Source organism: Symphalangus syndactylus, chromosome 11, assembly GCF_028878055.3.
Source record: "Symphalangus syndactylus isolate Jambi chromosome 11, NHGRI_mSymSyn1-v2.1_pri, whole genome shotgun sequence".
NCBI lineage: Eukaryota > Metazoa > Chordata > Mammalia > Primates > Hylobatidae > Symphalangus > Symphalangus syndactylus.
In genome coordinates this window covers 15,885,439-15,912,477 of record NC_072433.2, presented here as the reverse complement: position 1 = coordinate 15,912,477, position 27,039 = coordinate 15,885,439, and the positions used below count along the sequence as shown (strand labels likewise).

The 27,039-nt window shown below is 41.0% G+C and overlaps 2 protein-coding genes across 8 annotated transcripts in view; one reads left to right on the top strand and one right to left on the bottom strand.

The window, feature by feature from the left end:
* ARFGEF1 (ADP ribosylation factor guanine nucleotide exchange factor 1) overlaps window positions 1-23,951 on the bottom strand; it is a 170,630-nt gene extending 146,679 nt beyond the window's left edge. For 3 of the 7 annotated variants that reach the window (XM_055299111.2, XM_055299113.2, XM_055299109.2), the window contains exon 1: window positions 23,329-23,619. In XM_055299111.2, coding sequence (XP_055155086.1) covers window positions 23,329-23,452 — 124 coding nt within the window. In that variant the 5' untranslated portion in view covers window positions 23,453-23,619. Of the gene's footprint in view, window positions 1-23,328; window positions 23,620-23,674 lie in introns of those variants that run through there. The other 4 variants (XM_055299112.2, XM_063611520.1, XM_063611518.1 and 1 more) reach the window with 3 other exon arrangements.
* The window catches only part of LOC129492595 (uncharacterized), a 32,167-nt gene continuing 28,578 nt past the window's right edge, over window positions 23,451-27,039 (top strand). Inside the window, exons 1-3 of the mRNA XM_055297854.1 lie at window positions 23,451-23,500; window positions 23,581-24,460; window positions 25,280-25,334. Coding sequence (XP_055153829.1) covers window positions 23,451-23,500; window positions 23,581-24,283 — 753 coding nt within the window. The 3' untranslated portion in view covers window positions 24,284-24,460; window positions 25,280-25,334. The remainder of the gene's footprint in view (window positions 23,501-23,580; window positions 24,461-25,279; window positions 25,335-27,039) is intronic.

Below are 27,039 nucleotides of genomic sequence, written 5' to 3'. Positions count from 1 at the left end.
GTGGTGGCTCACGCCTGTAATCCCAGCACTTTGGGAGGCCGAGGCAGGTGGACTACCTGAGGTCAGGAGCTCGAGGCCAGGTCAGCCTGGCCAACATGGTGAAACCCCGTCTCTACTAAAAATACAAAAATTAGCCAGGCATAATGGCAGGAACCTGTAATCCGGCTACTAGGGAGGCTGCGGCAAGAGAATTGCTTTAACCCGGGAAGAGGAGGTTGCAATAAGCAGATCGCACCACTGCACTTCAGCCTGGGCGACAGAGTGAGATTCCATCTCAAAAAAAAAAATCAAACAAAAAAAGAAACAAGACTACTAATACATGCAACAACTTGGATAAATCTTAAATGCATGCTGAGTGAAACAAGCCAGTCTCAAAAGCCTCCATACTGTATCATTCCATATTTAAGACATTCTTAAAATGACAACAGAGAACAGATCAGTGGTTGCCAGGGGTTAGGTATGTGAGAAATGGTGTGACTATAAGCATGAGGGGGTTTTTGGGGGTGCTAAAACTATTCTGTATCCCAACTGTGATAGAAGTTACACAAATCTTCATGTGTATTAAAATTCATGGAATTGTACAGTAAAAAAGAAAGTCAAATTTACTGTATGTTAATGTAAAAAACAAAAATGAAAAGCAAAATAGGTTGCCTACATCCATACTCCAACTTAGTGAAGCAGGATCTCCAGTAACGTGATGTAGCTGGTTGTATTTTTAAGAAGCTCCTGGGGGATCTTGGTGTATTTGTATAGCCAAGGATGAGAACTTCTGTTTTTTTTGTTTGTTTGTTTGTTTTTTTTGAGATGGAGTCTCATTCTGTCGCCCAGGCTGGAGTGCAGTGGCGCAATCTTGGCTCACTACAGGCTCCACCTCCCGGGTTCACGCTATTCTCCTGCCTCAGCCTCCCAAGCAGCTGGGACTACAGGCACCCGCCACCACACCCGGCTAATTTTTTTTTATTTTTTATAGAGACGGGCTTTCACCGTGTTAGCCAAGATGGTCTCGATCTCCTGACTTCGTGATCCGCCTGCCTCGGCCTCCCAAAGTGCTGGGATTACAGGCATGAGCCACCGCACCTGGCCAAGAACTTCTGTTTTAATGCCTTAATTTTAATTTCTCCATCCTTTCTGCCACTTTAACTTCAGGTCAGGGCTTCATCTCTCATCAGGCCTACTGGCTCTAATGCATCTTCTGTGTAGTGCCAGAGTGATCATGACAAGATAAAGCTCAAGCTCTTCAGCATGGCACACAAAAGCCTCCATGATTTGGCTCCTGCCTACCACTCTCATCTCTCTGCATGCCCTTCCTTGCATTCCACACTCCAATTGTAAAGGAACACTGTAAATCCCCTGTAAAGATCTGCCATTTCATACCCCTAGGCTTTTGCTCAAATGGTGTCCTCTGCCTGAACTCCATCCCACCACCACTATGTCCAACAGGTACCTTTCAAGGTTGCCTCAGTCATATGTTCTCTGTCACTCCCAACTAAAACCCCTTTCAGTGGTTTTCCAACCATCCTTACCTATAACACTTTCCATGAGCCTCATCTCCTACCATTCCTGCTGTACACTCAAGTCTCTTAAAATGCCAACCTTCTAGGTAACTCTCTCACACTTTGGGTTTATTCAGCTATTCATGCCTTAGCTAATGATGCTCCTTCTTCCCCAGAATACTTTTCCACCCATCTTTTCCTGGCTAAAATCCATTCATCCTTCTAGAATAAATAGCTGTTATCAGCCAGGTATGTTGGCTCATGCCTATAATCCCAACACTTTGGGAGGCCCAGTGGGGATGGTTGTTTGAGGCCAGGAGTTCAAGATCAGCCTGGGCAATATAGAGAGACCCCATCTCTACAAAAAGTTAAAAGAAAAAATGAGCCAGGCATGATGGCATGTGACTACAGTCGTAGCTACTAGGGAGGCGGGCTAAGGTAGCAGAATCCCTTCAGCCCAGGAGTTCGAGGATGCTGTGCGTTACGACTGCACTGCTGCTCTCTAGCCTGGGCAACAAAGTGAGACCCTGTCTCTTAAAAACAAAAACAAAAGCCTGTCTTCAACAAAAAGTCTTCTCCTGCACTTCAAGGCTAAGATAATTACACTTCTCTATTCCCATAGCTTCCTCCAGTTATTACTATCACTACTTACCTTAGCATATTGAAATTATTTTTATGTATTCATCTCCTTCAATCTGCTCCTTAACAGCAAAGACCACATTTTATACCACATCTTTACATTCATCAGGCTTAGAATAAAATCGGGAACAAATATATACTTAAATGTTTTCCAAAGAAAGCAATAAATGCCAGGCATGGTGGCTCACGACTGTAATCCCAGCACTTTGAGAGGGGGTGGATAACCTGAGGTCAAGAGTTTGAGACCAGCCTGGCCAACATGGTGAAACCCCGTCTCTACTAAAAATACAAAAATTAGCCAGGCGTGGTGGCAGAAGCCTGTAATCCCGGCTACTCGGGAGGCTGAGGCATGAGAATTGCTTGAACCCAGGAGGTGGAGGTTGCAGTGAGCAGACATCGCGCCACTGCACTCCAGCCTGAGTGACACAGCAAGACTCCATCTCAACAACAACAACAACAGAAAAGCAATAAATGAGAGAGTAAATTTATCAGGTAACTTAACATACATCTCTTTTTCTCCAAAAGACCTAACTGGGTAACATATGTTGGTAACACCTAAACCTTAAGCTTAACCTGATAACTTAAAAATTGATCTACAACTCAGATCTCTCCCCAAGCTTCTGTCATGTTCTAAACTACTATCAACCAAACATCTTTACTCTGGTGTCCCACATGCACTCAAACTCAATATAACCATAAGTCCATTTTTCCTCAACCCATTTATGTCGAATGTGCTTATTTTCTCATGCTGCCATTTTTGGTGAACAGATCCAACTTCTCAAAATCATGTCATTAGAAACCTCAGAATCATCCTAAATGCCTTCCTTTCTCTCATTCCTCACACCCAAACATTTATGAAGTCCTGCTAATTTACTAAGATCTAAGCTTTCCATATTCAGTGCCTCAGGTTCAAACCCTTACTTCTTCAAACCTGTGCTAAGGCAACAGTTTACTAACAGTCTCACTGCCTGCAGTTCTGAATCCCAGAAATCTACTTTTTGTTGTTGTTGTTGTTGAGACAGAGTCTCGCTCTGTCGCCCAGGCTGGAGTGCACTGGCGCGATCACGGCTTACTGCAAGCTCCGCCCCTCGGGTTCATGCCATTCTCCTGCCTCAGCCTCCCAAGTAGCTGGGACTACAGATGCCTGCCACTACGCCTGGCTAATTTCTTTGTATTTTTACTAGAGACGGGGTTTCACCATGTTAGCCAGGATGGTCTCAGTCTCCCGACCTCGTGATCCGCCTGCCTTGGCCTCCCAAAGTGCTGGGATTACAGGCGTGAACCACCACATCCAGCCACAATCTACTTTTCAATATGCCAATCAGAATAGAATGATTTCTCTGAAATGCAACATCAATTTCACTCCTTTGCTTGGCATTCTACTGTCTACAACAGAAGGTGGGACGCCTGAACATGGGAGGCAGAGTTTGCAGTGAGGCAGGATCTTGCCACTGCACTCTAGCCTGGCAACAGAGTGAGACTCCATCTCAAATAAAACAAAACAAAACTAAAAAAGGCCTTCAATGACCTCACCCTTGCTTTCTGTGCCAAACTATATTCCCACAGTCATACTGAACTCCCTGCAGATCCCTAAGTGCAGACATGCTTCCTTATACCTCCCTATGCTCATGCAATTAGTTCTGCCACAGCATGTTCCTATAATTCTGTGGCAAACTCATCTAGTGATCTTCCAAGCCTGAAGTCTAGAGTGATTCCTCTATAAAGCTGTTCCTGACCCATGACCCCACCCCAATACTCCTGAAAAGAACTTATCAATTATTCTTCCTTTGGGTTTCCATCAATTTCATATATGTCTACCATAGCGCCTATTTATCAATTGTAGCATCTATTTACTGCAAATCTGCCTTCCCCCAAGAGATTACAAGCTGTTGAAGGTAGGAACCACGTATGTGTTCCCTAGTTTCCCTAGTGCCTAATACAATTTTAAGACACACTTAAGATGTTCAATAAATGTTTGTTAAATAAAATAGTGAAGACTAAAAAGTATTTATATTAGCTTTTAATCCCATGATAAAACTGGAGTTCATAGTAACATAATTTAAAATATAAAACATTAGGTTAACCCAAAGAGCCACAGAGAAAAAAATCCTTTTTTTTTTTTTTTTTTTTGAGACGGAGTTTCGCTCTTGTTGCCCAGGCTGGAATGCAATGGCGCAATCTCAGCTCATTGCAACCTCTGCCTCCTGGGTTTAAGCAATTCTCCTGCCTCAGCCTCCCGAGTAGCTGGGATTATAGGTATGCATCACCATGCCCAGCTAATTTTGTATTTTTAGTAGATACGAGGTTTCTCCACGATGGTCAGACTGGTCTTGAACTCCCAACATCAGGTGATCCACCCACCTCAGCCTCCCGAAGTGCTGGGATTTCAGGTGTGAGCCACCAGGCCTGGCCGAAAAATCCACTTTTTTAAATAGAAAATGGCTAATGGGCATACCCCATATACTTAAACTATCATCAACAAATTATAATGAGTGCTTATACCTTTTAAATAATATACATTATTCATAAGGGCAAAGCAAAGGTTGTTTTTAATACTTTCTCATTTCAAAGGTTGTTTTTAATACTTTCTCATCTCACCAGTCTGCACCTTTCTATCTATTCTGTCTCCTTACAACCTCATGCTATGCTTACATTACATAAAGGAGCCTCTATCAGGCCTGTCCCAGTCCTACCATGTCCCGTAATGCCGCATGTTCCAAAATTAATCCATTCTCTCCCATCATTTCAGTCAAGCTTCCCATTCTCTCAGTGGGACAAAACTCAGCTAGATGTTGAAGGCAAGAAAGCACTCTCCAAAAATCTAAAGACAGTATCAACATATGAATAACTAATATGTCTAATATCCTCAAAGGTTATCTGCAAATAAATACTAGTAATAAATATAAATAAATATTGAATTATTATGAAGGAAGATTTTTGAGAAATTTCCCAATGGGCAAAGAAGGGAAGGAAGACAGAAGTACATCTACTCAGGACTAAAAAAGTTTTAATCAAGTTATAATGGAATGACCACAAATTTTAGCTGATTTCAGGAAAGCACTTATGAATATGAAATATGAGAAAAAGGCTGGGTGCAGGGGCTCACGCCTGTAATCCCAGCACTTTGGGATTCCAAAGTGCTGGGATTACAGGCCGAGGAGGGCAGATCACTTGAGGTCAGGAGTTCAAGACCAGCTTGGCCAACATGGTAAAACCCCTTCTCTATTAAAAATATAAAAATTAGCCAGGCATGGTGGCATGCACCTGTAGTCCCAGCTACTTAGGAGGCTGAGGTAGGAGAATCACTTGAACCTGGAGGTGGAGGGTGCAGTGAGCTGAGATCGTGCCACTGCACTCCAGCCTGGTCAACAGAGTGAAACTCCATCTCAAAAAATAAAAAAAGAAATATAAGAAAAAGAACATCTATGACTCACAGTACTGTTTTGTGACTCAAATATGAAATACAGGAAAATAACTGATAAATGGCAGTTTCCATATAATTGAAAAGAACTTGGTATCCATCTCTAGAAAGGATATAAACCAAAGTATCTGCAAGAGTAAATCTATACTGGTTAACACTGGGCTTTCTACAGACATTAAAACAACCTGTACTCTTGAATTAGGTTTCCATACCTTTTCTGGATGTGTTGAGAAGGCCTAAATGGACGTGTACATGAAAATGAGATCTTCTGAAACCTTACACACCTTTCTTAGCTTAGTTTTTTTTTTGAGATGAAGCTAAGGTTTGTGTTTTAGAAAATAACAGCAACCAATGAGGTTCTCTCAAAAATACTTATTTCTTATAAAATACTTAGATTACCAAAGACATAAATTACAGTAAGTCCTCACTTAACATTGTTGTTCTTGGAAACTGTGACTTTAAACAAAATTATGTATAACAAAATCAATTTTTTCTAATCAATCTTATAATGACATGATGTTTAACTAACCAGTGTCATTCAAGGACCTGCTGTATGTCATTTCACTTAAAGTCACAGTTTCCAAGAACCTGTATGAATGACATTGTCAGGATTTACTGTATAAATATTTCCTAGTCAAAATCTTATGTGAGGCCAGTTAATCTTTCATTTTGAGAAATCAAAGTGAGAAAGGTCTTGACTTGAAGAACAAAACAATTTCCTTCCTATTATTACAAGCTAATGGGTAATCAAGCCCAAAGTACAATCAATTTCTAATACCCTAGTTAGGCATACTCTGAGTAATATCAAAAACATTTAAATTATCCCTGTGTTCACTACGAGGTTGACTTGCTAGTAAATAAATATGACTATTATTCAATTATCTATATTTGATGTCAGCAACCTTCTTCCTTGATTTTATTTTTCTACTTCAATAAGAAGCCTACTACTTATACTTGTGTGTATGTTTTCTTTTTCCTCTCTTACTCTATATTTAAATACTACATAGTTGAGGAAGAAGATAAATAGGTAATATTTTTGCATTTGTAGAAGTTCTTCAGAAGCATAAAGACTCCTTGATGATATGTCTTTTTTTTTTTTTTTGAGACACAGTTTCGCTCTTGTTGCCCAGGCTGGCGCAATCTCGGCTCACTGCAACCTTCGCCTCCCAGGTTCAAGCTATCACCCTGCCTCAGCCTCCCAAGTAGCTGGGATTACACCTGCCACCACAGCCTGGCTAATTTTTTGTATTTTTACTACAGATGGGGTTTCACCATGTTGGCCAGGCTGGTCTCGAACTCCTGACTTCAGGTGATCCACCCACCTCAGCCTCCTAAAGTGCTGGGATTACAGGTGTGAGCCAATGCACCTGGCCCAATGACATACTTCTAACCACACCATGAATATTTTATTGTAGTTCTACCATAAGACAGTAAAACATGTTACTTGGTATGATTATATTTGTCAAAATTTCCTTGTATTTGCAACACTTTTTCCCTGTATACCTACACATATTTGTTCTAAGTACTATATAATCTGCTTTTTCCAATCATTCATCTTCCCATATCAGTAAGTATATTTCAAGCACACCACTACACAGTACTTTGTAACATTCCCTTGTATTAACATAACATCATTTAATCAATCCTATATTGTTGACTACTTGAGTTTTCATATTTTAGTAATTATAAACAGCATAATGATGAATACACTTGTACATATATCTTTGTAACACATTTCTCATTGTTTTCTAACAATATTCTAGAAGAATTTGAAATAGAGGGGCTGAGAGAAAGGGGTGGAGAGATGAGGGAGATAAGGGAACAAGGGAGAAAGATGACAGAGAGGTGAGATAAGACATTTTTTAAAAAAAAGATATAAAAGAGAATGCCTATGTTTATTAGCAGAGTCGCTGTTTTATCATTTACAGCAAATTCCTATTAAATTTACCTAGGCTGAAACTCTTATGATTTTTTTTTCCTTAAATAGCCATGGGTGCTACTAATTCTTTACGGTCTTAACAAACTGAACTATTCTTCTGGAAGCTTATTTTCTCCGCCTGGATATTTACAAGATTAATTTTTTATCTTTAATATTAAAAAATATTGCTAGACTGAGATTTGTCTTTTCACATTGAGTATTTTTCTTCCTAGAATATAGCAGTTTGCACACACAAGTATTTTTTAGTGCAGAAGTTTTCTCCAGCATATCTCTGATTATTGTTTTGCCAGCAATTTCTAGTTTTTGTTTTATGTTTCAGAAAATGAGTTATCCATATGTTACACAGCTTTATGTTCCCTGTCCTCCATATCTAGCTCTTCTCTCTCATCCTTTTAGCTTTTCATTCCTCCTGGGATCTAGCAATAAACTTCCACCTATCTACTATTCTACTATGTGGTGAATTTTCCCTCATTTCTGCAACGTAGTTGTCATTTGTGAGGATACATCAAGGGTTGTAAACTAAATGTGTATTTGTATTTCAGGTTACCCTCTGATTATTTTTAAACTGTTTGAATTGAGTTAAAATATGTCTTTATAAATCAAGAATGTTTTCATGTATCAATGCTGATAGAGATTCTGAGGGTTTGAAAAGAAGGAGAAAGAAGGAGAATCAGGTAGGAAATTAACATAAATGGGTCAAAAAAAGGAATGGAAATACTGTGGTAATTTTTTAAAATAAAAAATTCAGGGCCGCACCCAGTAGCTTACACCTGTATAATCCCTGGACTTTGGAAGGTCGAGGCAGGCCGATCACAAGATCAGGAGTTCGAGACCAGCCTGGCCAACATGGTGAAACCCCGTCTCTACTAAAAATACAAAAATTAGCCAGGCATGGTGGCATGCACCTGTAATCCTAGCTACTTGGGAGGCTGAGGCAGGAGAATCACTTGAACTCGAGAGGCGGAGGTTGCTGTGAGCCAACATGGCACCACTGCACTCCAGCCTGGGCGTCTTTAAAAACAAAACAAAACAAAACAAACAATTCAGGATAAAAATAAGAATTTAGGCCGGGCACAGTGGCTCACGCCTGTAATCCCAACACCTTGGGAGGCTGAGGCAGGAGACCATCCCGGCTAACACGGTGAAACCCCGTCTCTATTAAAAATACAAAAAATTAGCCGGTGTGGTGGCAGGTGCCTGTAGTCCCAGCTACTCGGGAGGCTGAGGCAGGAGAATGGCGTGAACCCGGGAGGCGGAGCTTGCAGTGAGCCGAGATTGTGCCACTGCACTCCGGCCTGGGCGACAGTGCGAGAATCTGTCTCAAAAATAAATAAATAAATAAATAAATAAATAAATAAATAAATAATAAGAATTTAAAAAAAAATGGAAAGAGCTAGAAAAAAAGCAAATATTCTTAAAAACATTTAATTTTCAAACTCAAAAAAAAGTTTTTTGTTTTCTTATACACTTTTTGAAAAGCCAAATTATTAACAGTGACTATCTTAGACAAAATATTTAGGGACATTAGTTTACTAAATCAATAAAAGCTTTACATTAAGAAGTTTTAGTCAAGCCAACTGGTGAGATATATCTTAAACAGAACAGCATTAGGCATGCATGAGCAACAAAACCAAACAAAGCTTCTTTTTGCTATTAATGAAAGATTATATTATTTTTACAAACGTTAAGGATAGAAAGCTTCAATGAGACTGAATTGGCAGAAACCATTTAGGGGAGTGCTAAAAATAAAAAAAAAAACAAAGGCTACTCAATTTAGTAACATAAAACTGAAAACTACTTAGTAAAAATAAATATAATTTTAACTTAGTGATAAAACAGAAAAAGATTAGCAAATCTTTCTTAAAGACATCTTTCATTCAAACCAAGAAAAAACAATCAAACAAAAAGAACTATAATAGTGACAATTTTGAGAACCTAACATTTTCTTAGAGAAACCATAATTTTGCATATTAATTACCTACTAAAGGGTGCTTTTTGAAATGTAAAGGAAAATTAAGAATTGAGAAATATTTAACTATTTCATAAGGAAAATAATTCAATGAAGGTAGCCATATATACAAGTTTAAGAGAGTATATGTTGGCATACTCATTGACTTTTTAAGGAAAGAATGTGTACATATTACAAACAAAAGAAACTTTCCTTCTACTTTACCACTCAAGGAATCTTCCATAACAGCCACAAAAATGGGGATTGAGGGTAGAAACAAAAAGAATAAAATACCTTCACTTCATTTATTCAAACACACAGATTCATCATCGCAGTTAGTAAAAAAAACACATTCTAATAATGTAACTTTATTTCTGCCTTTGTATCTTCTAGCAAGATAACTATAGACACAGAGCTGTTATTTACTATAAAAAATTTTTTCTCGGCCGGGCGCGGTGGCTCATGCCTGTAATCCCAGCACTTTGGGAGGCTAAGGTGGGTGGATCATGAGGTCAGGAGTTCAAGACCAGCCTGGCCAAGATGCTGAAACCCAGTCTCTACTAAAAATACAAAAATTAGCCAGGCATGGTGGCACGTGCCTGTAATCCCAGCTACTCGGGAGGCTGAGGCAGGAGAATCGACTGAACCCAGGAGGCAGAGGTTGCAGTGAGCCGAGATTGCACCACTGCACTCCAGCCTGGTGACAGAGCGAGACTCCATCTCAAAGAAAAAAAAAAATTTTTTTCTCTAATAATTGTAAAAACTCATTTGTGGACACTGGTGTATATTATAAAATCTTAATTACTGACTATTAACTGGTATCAAACAACCTACACCTTATTTTTACTCTTCATCTTTGCAGAAGAGGCACATGGTTCCATTCTTATTTCTAAAGATCAAAGCACATCAGAAATTACATATAAGCTTTGCTTGTCACTGCATTAAACATTGTTGCTTTCTGACACTGCATTAAACAAACACATTCTCAATTATCAGGTAAGAAGTAAAACTTAGGGGATGGAAGCATGGGGACCCAATAAACTGGATGAAACAAAATAATTAACTTCTTCCCAACTATAACATTTTCTATCTGATGTATAAGAATAGAAGGCAAGAAAATCTGATTAAGTAACATGTTAATAAGATGTTAAGAATGAGCATTAGAAAACTTAAAAGAAAATCCTTAAGTTATTTGGAAAAAGAGTATTATTTTAAAAAAATTAAGAAACAACGAAGACTAGTCAATCTTACCAGATACCACATTAAGTACTATACTAATATAAATTGAAAATGACTGATGGAATATGATGTGATGTTTTAAAATTACTTAGTAACTGCTATTAAAACACCCATCAATTCAGAGAAACAAAATGAACTTTTAAAATACATACTTATTATATACCCTGCTATGGTCTGTATGTTTGTGTCCTCCCAAAAAATCACATGTTGAAACTTGATTCCCAGTGTGATGGAATTAAGAGGTGGGTCCTTCAGGAGGTGACGAGGTCATAAGGGCGGAGCACTCATGAATGGAATTAGTGCCTTTATAAAAGAGGTGTATTTCACTCTTCTACCATGTGACAACACAACTAGAAGGTGCTGTCTATAAGGAACCAGCCATCACCAGATATGGAATCTGTCAGCACCTTGATCTTTGAATTCCCAGTGAGAAATAAGGAACTGTGAGAAGTAAATTTCTGTTGTCCATAAGCCACCCAGTTTACAGTATTCTGTTATAGTAGCTTAAATAGACTAAGATATACTCTAATAACCCTCAAGAAAAAAGGATGAAAAATATCAAATTCATAGAAAATGAAAGTACAGATATCCTAACTATAAAGAGGAATTTTTATGTCTTTGTTTTTCACTCTTAGAACAGAAAAAAAAAATGCAAAGGAAAGATGAAGTGATAAAACACTGATCAAAACCAGTAAATCTAAAGACAGCAAATTCTCTGTCTTGTCCTCCTCAGTGCTCTGTTGTTTATTTGCACCTAGCACAGGTATATTATGTATGGCAACCTTGCCTTAAGGAACAGTCACGAATGACCACACTCTAACCCAACAATCAAAATCTTAGAGTTTATTTTAAACAGTTCTGCATATATAACAAACACTAAACAAATTCTGCAAGGGATTAATTAAAAAAAAAATCTGTGAAGCAAAACTTAAATGTAACATGTCCCCAAACTCAAAAATATTTAAACAAATGACATACTGTTAAAATGCTAGGTAGGAAGACAACATAGATATATAGAAAATGCACATGAAATATTGATGAGAGAACAGAAAATCATGACAACTACACAATAAGTACTTTTATATACTTACATATGAAGCCACTGAGATTTACAACTAGTTATTTTTAGATGAAGTCTTATTGGTAATTTCACATAACATCTTAATAAGATTTTGTTCTTATATCAATTCTTAAAATGATATGAAATGTTATAAAATATTAATATAAAAAGCAAATGAGAGTAGTTTTAAAGGGTTAGGCATAGAAGCAAAATAAAAGCTAGCCTATCCCAAATCCCTGGGAGGTGTTAAAGGGCACATTAAATTTCCAAATGGCTTAAATTACTGACACTTTACTTTAAAATTAAATCTTAGAAGATACATACACACGAATTTGCCTGACTTCTTAAGCAGAAAAGAGAATTAAAATTATATTGTACACGACAGATTTGGGGATCCCATGATGAACACATGAACATTTACCCTGGAGATTCACTGAAATGTACACAGCAATATTTTCCTGTATTGCTGTTATTTCTATGTTCAGTGTACGGCCCTTTTTCTCTTTTTTTTTTTTTTTTTGAGACGGAGTCTCGCTCTGTCACCCAGGCTGGAGTGCAGTGGCGCAGTCTCGGCTCACTGCAAGCTCCGCCTCCCGGGTTCACGCCATTCTCCTGCCTCAGCCTCTCCGAGTAGCTGGGACTACAGGCGCCCGCCACCACGCCCGGCTAATTTTTTTGTATTTTTAGTAGAGACGGGGTTTCACCGTGGTCTCGATCTCCTGACCTCGTGATCCGCCCGCCTCGGCCTCCCAAAGTGCTGGGATTACAAGCGTGAGCCACCACACCCGGCCCTTTTTCTCTTCTTGACAGTGCCTTTCTTTCTACAGTCGCCCTTCTTTTCCTTTTTGTATTGTTACTTACAAACGTGTAGTACTGTGATTAAGGGTGCAGGACAGGACTGCCACATTAAGCCAAAAAGCAGAGTGCGACACAACTCCCAAGATGACTATGTAGGCTCTAAGGTCATATTCCAACTCTGCCAAACACAAACTCATTTTCTTCATTTGCAAAATGCAAATAATAACAGAACCTAAGCATATAGGGTTGTTCTGAGGACTAACTGAGATAAAATCAATAAAGTAATTGGCACAGAACCTGGCATACAGTAAACACTCAATAAATATTAGCTATTCTTTTTCCTCCTATTATTGCCTTAAAAATTACATAGCTTTTTTTTTTTTTTTTTAGATAAGAGTCTCACTCTGTTGCCAGGCTGGAGTGCAGTGGCAAGATCTCAGCTTACTGCAACCTCCACCTCCCGGGATCAAGTGATTCTCCTGCCTCAGCCGCCTGAGCAGCTGGACTACAGGAGCGCACCACCACAGCCAGCTAATTTTTGTATTTTTGGTAGAGACAGGGTTTCACCATGTTTGCTAGGATGGTCTCGATCTCTTGACCTCGTGATCTGCCTACCTCGGCCTCCCAAAGTGCTGAGATTACAAACATGAGCCATCACGCCTGGCCTTTTTTTTTTTTTTTTTTTTTTTTGAGACAGGGTCTCACTCTGTCACCCCAGGCTGGAGTGCAGTGGTGTGATCACAGCTCACTGCAGCCTCAACCTCCTGGGCCACCTCATCCTCCCAAGTAGCTTGTGCACACCACCACACACAGTAATTTTTTTTTCTTTTTTAGTATTTTTTGTAGACACAGGGTTTAGCCATGTTACCCAGGTTGGTGTCGAGCTCCTGGGATCAAATGATCTCCCTGTCTTGGCCTCTTTAAGTGCTGGGATTTCAGGTGTGAGCCGCCACGTCTGGCTGCTCAATTTTTTGAAGAATATGCTTGTCCATGTCCATGCTCCTGTGTATGTGTGTGTAGAATGAAGTTTGGGAAAAATATAGGTTGAGCATTCCCAAACTGAAATGTCCCAAAATCTGAAACTTTTTGAGAACTGACGAAGCCAGAAGTGAAAAATTCCGAATCTCATCTCATGTGATGGGACACAGTCAAAATTTTGTTTCATGCACAAAATTAACAACAGTGCATAAGACCAGGTGCAGTGGCTCATGCCTGTAATCCCAGCACTTTAGGAGGCCAAGGTCGGCGGATTGGCTGAGGTCGGAGTTTGAAACCAGCCTGGCCAACATGGCAAAACCCCGCCTCTACTAAAAATACAAAATTAGCTGAGCGTGGTGGCGCATGCCTGTAATCCCAGCTACTTGGGAGGCTGAGGCAGGAGAATCACTTGAACCTGGGAAGCGGAAGTTGCAGTGAGCTGAGATCGCACCACTGCACTCCAGCCTGAGCAACAACAGCTAAACTCCGTCTCAAAAAAAAAAAAAAAAAAAAAAGAATAGTGCATAAAATTACCTTTGGATTACGTGTACAAGGTGTATAAGGTGTATGTGAAACATAAGTGAATTTTGTGTTTAGACTTCAATCTCATCCCCAAGATATTTCATTATGTATATGCAAATATTCCAAAATCCAAAAAAAAAAACAGAATTGAAAACATTTCTGATCCCAAGCATTTCTGATAAAGGATATTTAATCTGTACTTCAAAAAGTTAACAGTGTTTCAATGAAGTAACACTTCATCATAACAACTAGGATGGCTAAAAATAAAAAGGCAGTAACAAATATTGGTGAGAATTTGGAGAAACGGGAAGCCTCATACACTGCTGGTGGGTATGTAAGCTGGAAAAGAATTTAGCAGTTTCTTAAAAAGTTAAACATAAATTTATCAAGTGGCCCACCAATTCCCTTCCCAGTTTGTCTACCTAGGACAAATAAAAGTTTACGTCCACACAAAGACTTACACACAAATATTCATGGCAGTATTATTCATTCAACCCAAATATCCATCAACTGGTAAATGGATAAACAAAATATAGGATATCTAAACAATGGAATGCTATTCATCAATAAAAGGAAATTAAGTATGGATACAAACTTCATGAATGAACCTCAAAAACATACTGAAAGAAACCAGACACTAACGACCACCTGTGTATAACTGCATTTCATGAAATATCCAGAAAAGGCAACTCTACAGACAGAAAATAGATTAGTGAATGCCAGAAGCTAGGGATGACAACAAGGGCAGTACAGATCTTATTGAGGTAATAGAAATGTTCTAAAACTGGATTTATGCTGATGGCTGCGTAATTCAGTAAATTTACCAAAAATCATTACACTCAAAAAAAGTAAATACTATAGTATGTAAATCATTTATCAGAAAGTTGTTTTTCAAAAAGTTAACAGTGGTTACCTTCAGCTAAGAGTATCATGGTAATTTTTTTTTTTTTTTTTTTTTTTTGAGACGGAGTCTCACTCTGTCGCCCAGGCTGGAGTGCAGTGGCGCAATTTCGGCTCACTGCAAGCTCCACCTCCCGGGTTCACACCATTCTCCTGCCTCAGCCTCCCGAGTGGCTGGGACTACAGGCGCCCGCCACCATGCCTGGCTAATTTTTTGTATTTTTAGTAGAGACGGGATTTCACCGTGTTAGCCAGGATAGTCTTGATCTCCTGACCTCGTGATCTGCCCACGTCGGCCTCCCAAAGTGCTGGGATCACAGGCACAAGCCACCATGCCGGGCCCTGTATCACAATAAATTTTATTGTTGTAGTTGCACTTTTGAAAATGATTTGAAGGATTCTTTTATAAAAAATATCAAATTACCAAACTTACTGGAATTATAAAAGTATACAGACTGAGTAAAAGCCATAGAGATTCTCTTCTATATAAAGTGCTTGGCCTTCAAGATATGTACTTTGACTGCTTATATTTTTATCATTTCATTTCTTAGCAAAGTTCTCACAGATGAGGATTGTTAAACAGCTGATTAAATGAAGTCTCAATGTACGCATTTTTGTTAAGAAAAATTAATAGCCTCACATGGAGTTTCCTAAAGACACTGCCAGTGGTAATATGAAATATTTTAAAGATTTTTTGTTGTTGTTGTTGTTGAGACGGAGTCTCGCACTGTCACCTGGGCTGGAGCAGTGGCACGATCTTGGCTCACTGCAACCTCCGCCTTCTAGGTTCAAGCGATTCTCCTGCCTCAGCCTCCTAAGTAGCTGGGATTACAGGCGCCCACTGCCACCACGCCCGGCTAACTTTTTGTATTTTTAGTAAAGACGGAGTTTCACTATGCTGGCCAGGCTGGTCTCGAACGCCTGACCTCATGATCCACCCGTCTCGGCCTCCCAAAGTGCTGGGATTACAGGCGTGAGCCACAGCAGCCAGCCATTTTAAAGATTTTCAAAGACTTTTCTGAATGAAAAGATAACATAGGTTATATAAACAAATTAGTTACATCAAGTCTAAGTCTAAGCAAAACAAAATATCAAAAGCAGAACACAAAACTTTTTAAATACTTTTAAATACTTGAGCCCAGACCTTTTAAGAAGCTTTTCAAGAGCCTCTACTTATAACACACTAAAGCCTCAGAATAATTGCTTTCTAGATTCGTGAAACAATCAGAGATGAGTCAGACAGGATCTGATTGTGTAAACATATGTATAGTAGACTCTGTAAGTGGAAACTTGAATAAAGAAATGAAAATGGGTCTGAAAAGTTAGGATAAAAGGGAACTTGCATTCATTTCCTAAGGCTGCCTTAACAAATTACCATAAATTTGGTGGCTTAAAACAACAGAAATTTCCTCTCATAGTTCTGGTGGCCCAAAATCTAAAATCAAGGTCACAGCAGAGCTATGCCACATCCAAAGGGAAGAATCCCTCCTTGCCTCTTCCTACTTCTGGTGGCTTCTGGCATTCCATAGCTTGTGGCAGCAGTAACTCTGATATCTTGTCTCCACTTTCACATGGACTTTTTCCTTTGTATGTGACTGTGTCCCTTCCTCTTCCTTACAAGGACACCATTCACTGGATTTAGGGCCCACCTAAAGGCTCTAAATTGAGGATCTCAATTTCACCTCGAGATCTTTCACTAATTACATCCACAAAGTTCCTATTCCAGGAAAAGAACCAGACAAGTGAAAGGCTCATTTCTTTGGTAAAAAACCTCCCTGCAAAAAACCTGACAAGACACGCCCGGCGCGGTGACTCACACCTGTAATCCCAGCACCTTGGGAGGCCGAGGCGGGTGGATCACGAGGTCAGGAGATCGAGACCATCCTGGCTAACAAGGTGAAACCCTGTCTCTACTAAAAATACAAAAAAAATCAGCCGGGCGCGGTAGCGCTACCGAGATTAGCTACTTGAGAGGCTGAGGCAGGAGAATGGCGTGAACTCGTGAACTCGGGAGGCGGAGCTTGTGGTGAGCCAGGATCGCGCCACTGCACTCCAGCCTGGGTGACAGAACGTGACGCCATCTCAAAAAAAAAAAAAAAAAAAACAGACAAAACAAATTGAAATTATTTTGTGTTATTCTCAGTAGAAAATATCCTATTATACCATCAGAAAATTCTATCATTAAAACATTCTAAAATACATATAAAAGGCAGGATGAAAATGTTTTACTATATAAAAACCTACTTCCCAAAGGCTTTTTCTATCCTAGTGTCCCCCATTGAGGTGAATGCCATCTTCCTCTACCCTGAAGCTCTGGCTACAAGACTGGATACAATCCCCTCTGTTAACCAACTCATCAGCAAATCCTGTGGATTCCAAAATATATTCCAAATGCACACAATTATCACCCTTTCCGCCACCACCAACTTAGCCTAAGTCCCCATGGTCTCTGGCCACGGTGAGCCTTTAAAAATATAAACATGCTGTCACTAAAATCCCAAATCTGCCCTCCCCCTCCTATCTTTCCCTGTCTCTCTCCCAGCCACACAAGCCTCCTTGCATCCTGAAACACACCAAGCACACATCCATCTTGCTGTTTCCTGTTTCTATTTCATCCAAGTATCTGAAAGACTAAATCCCTCACTTATGTCACTTCTTTGCTCAAATGTCATCTCACAGATAGGACTTTCCTGACAACTCTAACTAAATCAGCACTCCCACCCTTTTCCCTTTAACCTTCTGAACTCTTTCTTCTGATGATACAAGGTTGTTACTATCACCCTCACCCCACTAGAATGTGTGTTCTATGAAAGCATGTTTGGTTCACTGCTGTATACCCAGCAATGAAGTAGTATCTGGAACATATGAGTTCAACAAATATCTCATTGAAATATATACCTAGTTTGGAATGACAACAATAACTTACTCATGTATATTTTTCCTTTTCAAATATCCTCCTTCCTCCATTATGTGAGGAATATTATGACAAATATTTCCCCAAATTATTTCCCATTCACAATTTTCTAAGTTAAACCTTACCAGAAGACACAAATGAGTTACCTGCCCCTAGATGGGGTGGGAAAGACAGCTAGTCAGCAAACAGTTCTCTGATCTTGACATTTCTACTGCTCCTTATTTCGGACTTTCTTCTCCTCCCCACACTATCAACACATTTACTGCTTTCCCCAAACCTGTGTTTAGAGAAACACAGGTTTGTGTACTGGTTTCCCCAAACCTCTTCTAGAAGATGGTCTCACCAGTAGTTAGGGTTATTGTACTTGCCTTTCTTTCCCCAGTGTCCCAAAGTAAGTTCCAAGGAACAGCATATCCTAGGGGAGTTAACTGAGTTAGCAGACAATGAAAAAGGATCACATAAATTCAAGAAAAACTTCATTGAACAAAATTGAGCAGGTGTCTTTCTTGGAGGACCTTTCAGAATCTTAACTATGTTCATGTGCATTATATATTTCCCAAATGGAAACAGATTATACACTGTAATCCAAACTTATTTTTTCAACCCGAATTTATTTTCTTCAAAGAGCTTCTCCAAGAACTTGTACTCTACAACACATATTTTAGTCAACACTATTCTAGAGCAAGTGTCCTAAAAACAAATCTGAAATGTGAAGGAAAAGAACAAATGCAAATAGGATCAATCTTTCGGTTATGTCATTAATTATACTCTTTTCTTCTACCCATCTCGAATATTCAGGTAGCTTGGCTTACTGAAAACACCTTTTACTTTAGATATCAAAGAAGGCTTAAATGGAGACTTGTTAATGGATTTAAATTATAATTAAGGTGTTCACTGATGGCAGGATATTGTTTGGGGATAAATCATTTTTTCATAAATGGTGAAGAGTGATGAAAATTAATAGTTACCAAAAGTAGCATAAAACCAGGGCCCAAAGCATTCAAGTAATTTCCCCTCCACCCACGTATCTTTTTTATAACACCACCAACAAAAATAAGGGTGGAATTAAAGGGGCAGAAGGAAGCAAGTTCTGAAAAGTTTGAGTCTCAATATTATTTCTAGATGAAACTCTAATTATAGGTAATAGACTCATATAAGAAAACTAAGTCAGCAGGATCACTTTATAATATGATGAACGATATAAATTCATACCCTGTCTGATGCAAAAATTACTTCCCTAACAATTTTGTCTCCATTATTTTCCCATATACCTCCTGGGAACCCACCCTTATCACTGCCAGTATATGCCTCCCTTCCCTTTAAAACCTTCTTCTGGTCAGCTCTTCACCTTTTTCACTCTTATTTTGTATCAGTGCCAGTTTCCAACCTTGAACTCTTTCATCCTGACATTTGCAGAGTATCTTCATAGATACTCTTCATTCAATGTCAGAAAGCATAAGCTGAACTAGTCACAACCCTAACATAAAAGAAACTCCTGAAACTTAAAGGCCTTACTGGAGTAAGTCCCAACTGCACCCTCCCTAGCAGATAAACAATGCTACCTTCAAGCCCAATCCCACAACAATCCTAAATTCTTTGAAACTAAAAATAGCTCAGCTGTTGTCTCATCTGCCAGCAGATGGCCAGACTATTTTTAAGTCAGGATTCTCGAGAGCAGGAATGGATCAGGCTAAGCTAGGGCAGCCTAGACTCCCTCTCTCTGCAGAGCTGTTGTAGGGCAGGTACCAAAAGAGGGCAACCTGGAGCTGTTCCTGGGCCTGTGGGCTTCACATCAGTTGTAACAGTGTAACAGTGTGTGTGGGGCGGGGAGGCGGGTGATTCTTTCTTTTTTAACCATTCCTTACTTCAAAATGAAGTCTGCATAAGAAAATTTGAGAAACGTTTTACATTAACTCTGCATCCCTTTAAAGGTTTATTTTTCTTTCTGTGAAAATAAAAGTTCCTTGAGAAGTCTTTGAGAATGGATTCTGTTTTAATTAAGTAAAATTTCCCCTAATCTAGATGCTGTTTCTTTTTTTTTTTTTTTTTTTTTTTGAGATGGAGTCTCGCTCTGTCGCCCAGGCTGGAGTGCAGTGGCGCAATCTCGGCTCACTGCAAGCTCCGCCTCCCGGGTTCACGCCATTCTCCTGCCTCAGCCTCTCCTACAGGCGCCCGCCACTACGCCCGGCTAATTTTTTTGTATTTTTAGTAGAGACGGGGTTTCACCGTGGTCTCAATCTCCTGACCTCGTGATCCGCCCACCTCGGCCTCCCAAAGTGCTGGGATTACAAGCGTGAGCCACCGCGCCGGCCAGATGCTGTTTCATAAGTTATACTTTTTGGCAAAAGAAAAAAAAAAAAAAAAAGTTTTAAGAATACACAATAAGCTGTAATTTCATTGAGTATAGTTTACAGAAAATCCATCTATAATTGGCCATATGTTAAAGGTAGCTGAATTAATTTTGAATGGCAATACTCTGAAATCTACTTACATGCCAATACAATGATTTTCAAACAAAAAAGGATTAAAAGTCTGACACACTACGTATTTTCCTGTTAACTGTCCATCTCCCTTCAGCTGTATGCTCAATAAATATTTGGGGAAAGAATGAAGACAGACAGGTGGGCGGGTATTTAGAAGGGTTATAACACCACCCACAAAATGATCTCTGTATCTCCACCATCCAACACCTACCCACTCACAATCTACAGACCCGAGAGGACTAAACCAGGCCTTTTCAGTTTGCTTTCCCATCCTGCTTGATGGCCACATAGATTTCCAACAGACCAGAGCGGGCCTGGCCCAGGTCTCAATAGTGAAGTGGAGAAGATAAGTCTCTAATGGTTTTCAAGGACAATACATTTGTGGGAATACCATCTTCCTGCAAGACACACTTTCTGCGAAGACAAAATGAGTTATGCTTATCAATTTATGTTTGGGTGGTGATGTAGATAAGACTGCAAGGAGAGAAACAAAGTTCATCACGGATTAGCTGCCATGAGATTACTGAGATTTTGCTTTGTCAGAGGCTAAATGTAAGTTTATGAAATGTGGGAAAAAATGCCTCATACATCTCAAGTAAATAAAGTACTGTGGTGCCTAGCCCTTCCCTGGATAGTCACATTCTTCATAACAAACTTCTACTGAGTATACAGAAGGGACAAAAAAGTAAAAACTGGCAAAATCTGGAATAGACAACCCTGGTACAGTTGGCACACATATCAAGTAATCCCTACCTCCAGAAATGGCAAGGACCATTTAGAGCGCTATAGGCCCTCTAAAGATGATGCTCATGAGTGGTAAGGAATACCCAATGCACGAGTTAACAGGACAGTGCAATCGCATTCATGGCACATTAGAGATGTGACCATACAATCATTAAGTTCAATACCCTAATTTTACAGAGAACTTAAGGCCCAGGGACTTGCCTAATACTACAACGTAACAGAACTGGGATTTAAACCTAGGATCTCAGACTCTCATTCCAGTAGGCTCTCCATTAAAATATGCTTACTTATGTTACTATTTTGGAGAAGGAAAATACATACATACACACAACACACTCCATTTCTTCAGTTTGATACTTACAATTTAATGTATTAAAATATGTTGTAACATGAAAAATCTGAATTATAAAAAATTAAGGCCAGGAGAGGCAGCTCACGCCTATAAACCCAGCACTTTGGGAGGCCAAGGTGGGAGGCTTTCTTGAGCCCAGATTTGGAGACCAGCCTGGGCAATATAGAGAGACCGCCATCTCCACCAAAAAAAAAAAAAAAAAATTAGCCAGGTGTGGTGGTGTGCCTGAAGTCCCAACTACTTGGGAGGCTGAGGCAGGAGGAATGCCTGATCCTGGGAGTTTGAGGCAGCAGTGAGCACTGATTGTGCCACTGCACTTCAGTCTGGGTGACAAAGCAAGCCCGTCTCAAAAAACAAATTTAAAACTTTAATTTGAATCTCTCTAAAGTTCTTCAACCTTCAAGTAATTTATAAACCTACATATAACAATTCTTTTAAAAATCCTAAAATCACTTTCTCCCCAGTCTCACTCCAATTTAATAATTATTCCTTTCAGGATCTACATATAAATAGAGTTTTTGCCACTAGACAAGTGTCTTCTCATACCCTGGGGACAGTCTTTTGTTAGCTACAAAAATAACAAAATGCAAACTTCTGGTCAATGAGTAAGGTGAAAAAATAAACTTAAGCCCCTTATACTACACATTCAAATTTTTTAAGATGAAATTTCTTCGACGTTTTTCATATTACCAATTTTAACGATCTAGGAAAAAAAACTACAGTATATTACAGCAAATTAAATGGTAGTCTTCTATTTAATAATTAAAAGCTAATTTTAAGTTGTCTTGACTCTTTAGCATACTTTAAGTTATTGTGGATTTTTCCCCTTTCAAGAACGCTTTTTTCCAAAGCCCATTTAACAAGCTTCCTTTTCTTGCCAATTTGACCTAGTGTATTTCCAGTGCTATAAAGTGTAAGCATTAGGAATGCATCTTTGTGTTAAATGTTCTGCTCTCTCAAACGATTTCATCTTTGATGGATGCAATAGATCTAACAACCTTCCCCCTTTAACAATTCCTTATCTGCCTAACCTCATAGGTAGGAGGTATTGTTTGGATTTTCCCTGCTGCGGGCTTCATTACACTAGATCTCTTCCATCTGAACTATAAATCACACTAGATCTCTTCCATCTGAACTATAAATCACAATTCAAGCTTGAGAGCAGCTGCCACTGTCCAGACATGTGGCTGGTGGGTGTCATTGTCTTTTTCAGTTTCCTCATTTCAAACCTTCCCTTCCCTTGTCACCTAAAGCCATTTTATCTAAAGGTTCTTTACTTCCCTGCTTTCATGCCGCCACCCCCACCCTCACCCCTTAACCACCGGTCTTGTTCTTCCAGGTCAGCCCAGTCAGATACAATATTACTCTACGTTTTTCCTGTGGCGGAGGCGGAGAGATGTCAGAACGGGCTGCACCTCTTGCAAACCCCTTCTCAAGACTATCAACAAGGAAACAACTTCAGCAGCCTATCTCCCCAAAGTACCTCGCCAAACGAAAAAGTTATTGTTAATTATGATACGGAACCTTTCCCACACCCAATCTTGACATACCGGCCCCACCTCAATTTCCAAGCTAATAAACAACAGCTCATCTTCTGCTTCATCACAAAGAGTGGTATCCAGTTCGCACCTCACGGACCACCAACAAAATCCTCTCACTCTCAAGTCGATCCCTCGAACCCAGGTGCCCCGCGATCCTAAGCCCTGCCGCGTTTCCCGAGCCCAGCTCACTGCCCTTCCTCCTCTACCCCGCCTCTGCTCCACATCCAGCCGAGTTCCTGTCAACTCCAGACAGGGAGCAGAGGGCTCCCCGAGGTCAGAGGCGCGGGCCTCGGACAAGCCCCGGGCGCCCCCGCCCCACAACAAGCACCCCATCCCCCGGGCCTCCTCCCCACTCACCTAATGCCACCTCGCAAGCTTTGCGCAGCTGGGAGTGATGCGCCTTCTTCACTTCCTTGTCGGCCAATATCTTCTCCAGAGCCCGGGTCAGGAACATGTTCTTCGTCTTCTTCCCCTCATACATGGACGCAGAGAAGGAGGCGGCGGCTTGTCCGACCCGCGGCTCCCAGCGGCTGGAGGGGAGGAGGAGGAGAGGAAGGAAGAGAAGAGAGAAAGGAGAGGGGGTGGAGGTGGGGGAGTGGAGGCGTGGAGGGCAGCGGCAGGATCAAGAAGGGGCGGGCGAGCGGGACAAGCCGCGGTGCCGGCGAGGGGCGTCGAGGTCCTCGCCGCCCCCGAGAAGCCGTACCTCGAGGGCCGCGCCCGTCGGGCCTCCGCTTCTACCGGCCCGGGGGTCGCGTCCCTGCCGCCCCTCTTCCTCGTCCCTCCGGCCCTGGTGGCGGTGAGGGAGCCCGGCCCGGGCGGCTGTCTGCCGGGAACTGAGGGACAAGGTGGCGGCGGCTCTCAGAGGCACCGCGAGAGGAGGGCTACCCTGGCTACTGTGGGGATTAGCACCCGTCGCGGCCGCGAACTGGCCTCCATCACCGCCGACCTGCCCCGGCCGCCATGTTGGGAGGAAACGACGCGTCACGCAGCGGCCGAACGGCTGCAGAGGAGGAAGCGGCGGCGGCGGCGGCGCTGCCTGCCCAGAGCTGCCGCGGCGCCGGGAGACTGGGGGCGGAGGGCGGCGCGGGAGGAGCGGCCCGGGCTGCAGCGCTACGGCGGCCCGGCGGGGCCTCCAGCGTTCGCCTGCAGGGCGGTGTGGGGCGTGGCGGGCCTCTGGTGGCACCGCGCCCAGCACTTCGGTCTCTTGGTGGCGGCCGAGCTGCGGGACCAGAGATCCCCCCACTCGGCACCCCTGCTCCGGCCGAGTGAACAGGACTCCTGGCTACTCTGCACCGGCTTTCTAACTTTGTGACGGGGGTGCAGTCGTTTGCATTCCAGGGGTCACGGGAACACCCGCATCGCCCGTTCTCAGCCGCACTGGGTCTCCGCCTGCATCACTCGCCTCTAAAATTTCCTTCCCCAGTGCACGGAACTGCTATCCGGGACTGTGCTCTCCGACTACCTCAGGGAGGATTCTGTTTTGGGAAAAGTAAGCCAAAACCTATTGATAAGGGTTCAAAAATGTTTCACTTTTTTCCCTCTCTGTCGGATAAATCGGTCAACTCTAGATTTCAGGTCCGTTCTGAATTGACTCAGTTAAGGTGAATGGTTGTGAATGAGGTCCCTTAGAGTTCTGTGTTTCTGTGCCTTTAATACTAAGATTTAGTCCAGGACATGTAAACCAGTTTAGAATGGAAAAGCTTTAAGTACAAACAGATTAACACACGTGACCATGTGTTTGCTTTAGTCTGAGTGTAGAACTCAAATTTCTGCAGTATTTAATTTCTACAGTTTCCTTCTGAGCAGAAAAAGAATACCATAAAAACATTTGCAAACATTTTATATGGTGATCTAGGGTCACGTCTCCCAAGTTCTAAGCTTCTGTGGCTCCAGGCACACAGGTTCCCTAATATTTACTATGCATCTGTCACTGTTCTGTTAGATTGCCTTAACTATAGGCTTGTCGTAACGTAACCATCCAAACCTAAAGAAGGAGAAACTTAAGTGACTTTGTGAACTTAGTGAAGTGACCAGATTTGGGAAGGCTAAAACCCAGAGGAAATAAAATGGAAAACTTGAAGGTGACAAATTAAAGTGGAAAAATAGATTAATTTTTTTAAACTTGATTGTCCTGAGAAACAAATCTATAAATTCATTAATTTTATTTTAGAGACTATCTCTAGATTCCTGGAATTGAAGGATTCATTATACTCTTAGATCAGATATAATACTGATTTCTGTGTATACGTTAATAAACTTTTTAAAACAAATTCCATTTCTTTTATTTTTTTCTTCCCTTCTTTCACAGGTGTTGATCCATTTCTAATTCATCTTTGTTTCTTCAAAATGGAGTGTTGGGCCAGGTACTGTTGAGGGTACTAGCTGATCACCAAACCCATTTACTCTTCTTTCTTAGTATAGAATTGCATTGTCCAGCCTCCCTTGAAGTTAGGTGCAGCCATCCAGGCTTAACCTATTGTTAAAAAACCAGTAAGAAACTCCCACAAGCAATCTTTCATGCTGCTTCCCTTCTTTTTTTTTTTTTTTTCTTTTGGTCGGGATGGCATCTCACCATGTTGAACTCCTGGCCTCAAGCAATCCTCCTGCCTCAGCCTCCCAGTGCTGAGATTACAGGCATAAGCCACCATGCCCAGTCTCTCTTTTCCCTTCTATGGCCACATGCTGAAGATGGCAGAACCACAAGTTAGGAGTCTTAGTTCCTGAATTGGAACTCTTGGAGAAGAACCATCTAGAATAACTATTTTGGACTTTACATGAACGAAGCAGACTCTTTGGTTATGTTTAGCTGTCAGCTTTATCGTAACAACATACTTGGGATTCATTGATGAACAAGACAAGCTGGCACCTGTAGTCCCAGCGCTTTGGGAGGCCAAGGCAGGAGGATGGCTTGAGGCCAGGATTTCCAGATGAAACTGGGCAAGATAGCAAGACACTGTCTTTGCAAAAAATAAAGAAAAATTAGCCAGGCACGGTGGCATCCACCTGTAGTTGCAGCTGCTCAGGAGACTGAGGAGGAAGGATCGCTTGAGCTCAGGAGTTCGATGCTGCAGTGAACTATGATATGATAGTGCCACAGCATTCATCTCATCTGCTTGCTTTGCTTGTTGATTGGTTGCATGTTTCTCTCATAAGTGCAGGGACCTCGGTATCTGTCTATTCACGTCTATGTGCCCATCATCTATTATATTGCTGGCATAGAGAAGGCCTTTGCTATAAACTTATAGAAACTTGGATAAACGAAAGGCACAAGGCTAAGACAAGCATGATACCTGCCCTTTTGGATCTTACAGTATAGAGTAGGGAAAAGATATTAAGTCAATAGTGAATATACAATTACAAATCTGTTAAGTATGATTAAAGAATAGAGTGCTGTGAGGGAAGGGGGAAGTAACATTTAAATTGAGACCTGAAAGAAGAGTCAAACTAAATCATGAAGAACTTTAGCCAAACTAAATCATGAAGAACTTTCCAGGCAAAGTATCTTGGGGTAGGGGGAAGCTTGGCAAGTTTCAGGAAACAAAACAAGGCAGTGTGGCTGAAAGGATCAAGGGGAATGGTGCCAGTCAGGTTGAAGAGGGAGCTAGGAACCAGATCATTCAGAATCTTGTAGGCCACGTTAGGGGGTTGCAATTTCATCCTAATAGCAATGGAAATTCATTGAAAGGTTTAAAAGTGGGGGATAAAGTGATCAATTGGTGATTTTAAAATAATCCCTCTGTTACATGGAGAATGGATTGGAGGGGGACAAGTGAGGATGTGGCAAAACATTAAGAAATTTATTACAACAGTGCAGGATGGCTTGGTCGGGTCCAGGGCCACCAAGCAAGGTTGTGGAGATCATGGCACAAGGGAGCGAGTGTGGCTGAAATCCAGCCCCACTATCTGCCCAAAAGAAGAGGCTTCTTTCTCTAATTTGCATAAAGGTTAGCCCAGAAATGACAGTGGTAGCATGGAGATGGAGCAAAGTAGACAGATTTGGGATATACTTTGGTGGCAGAATAAACTGGACTTAATTAACTGGAGTGCAGGTTAGAGAGAGAAAGGTCA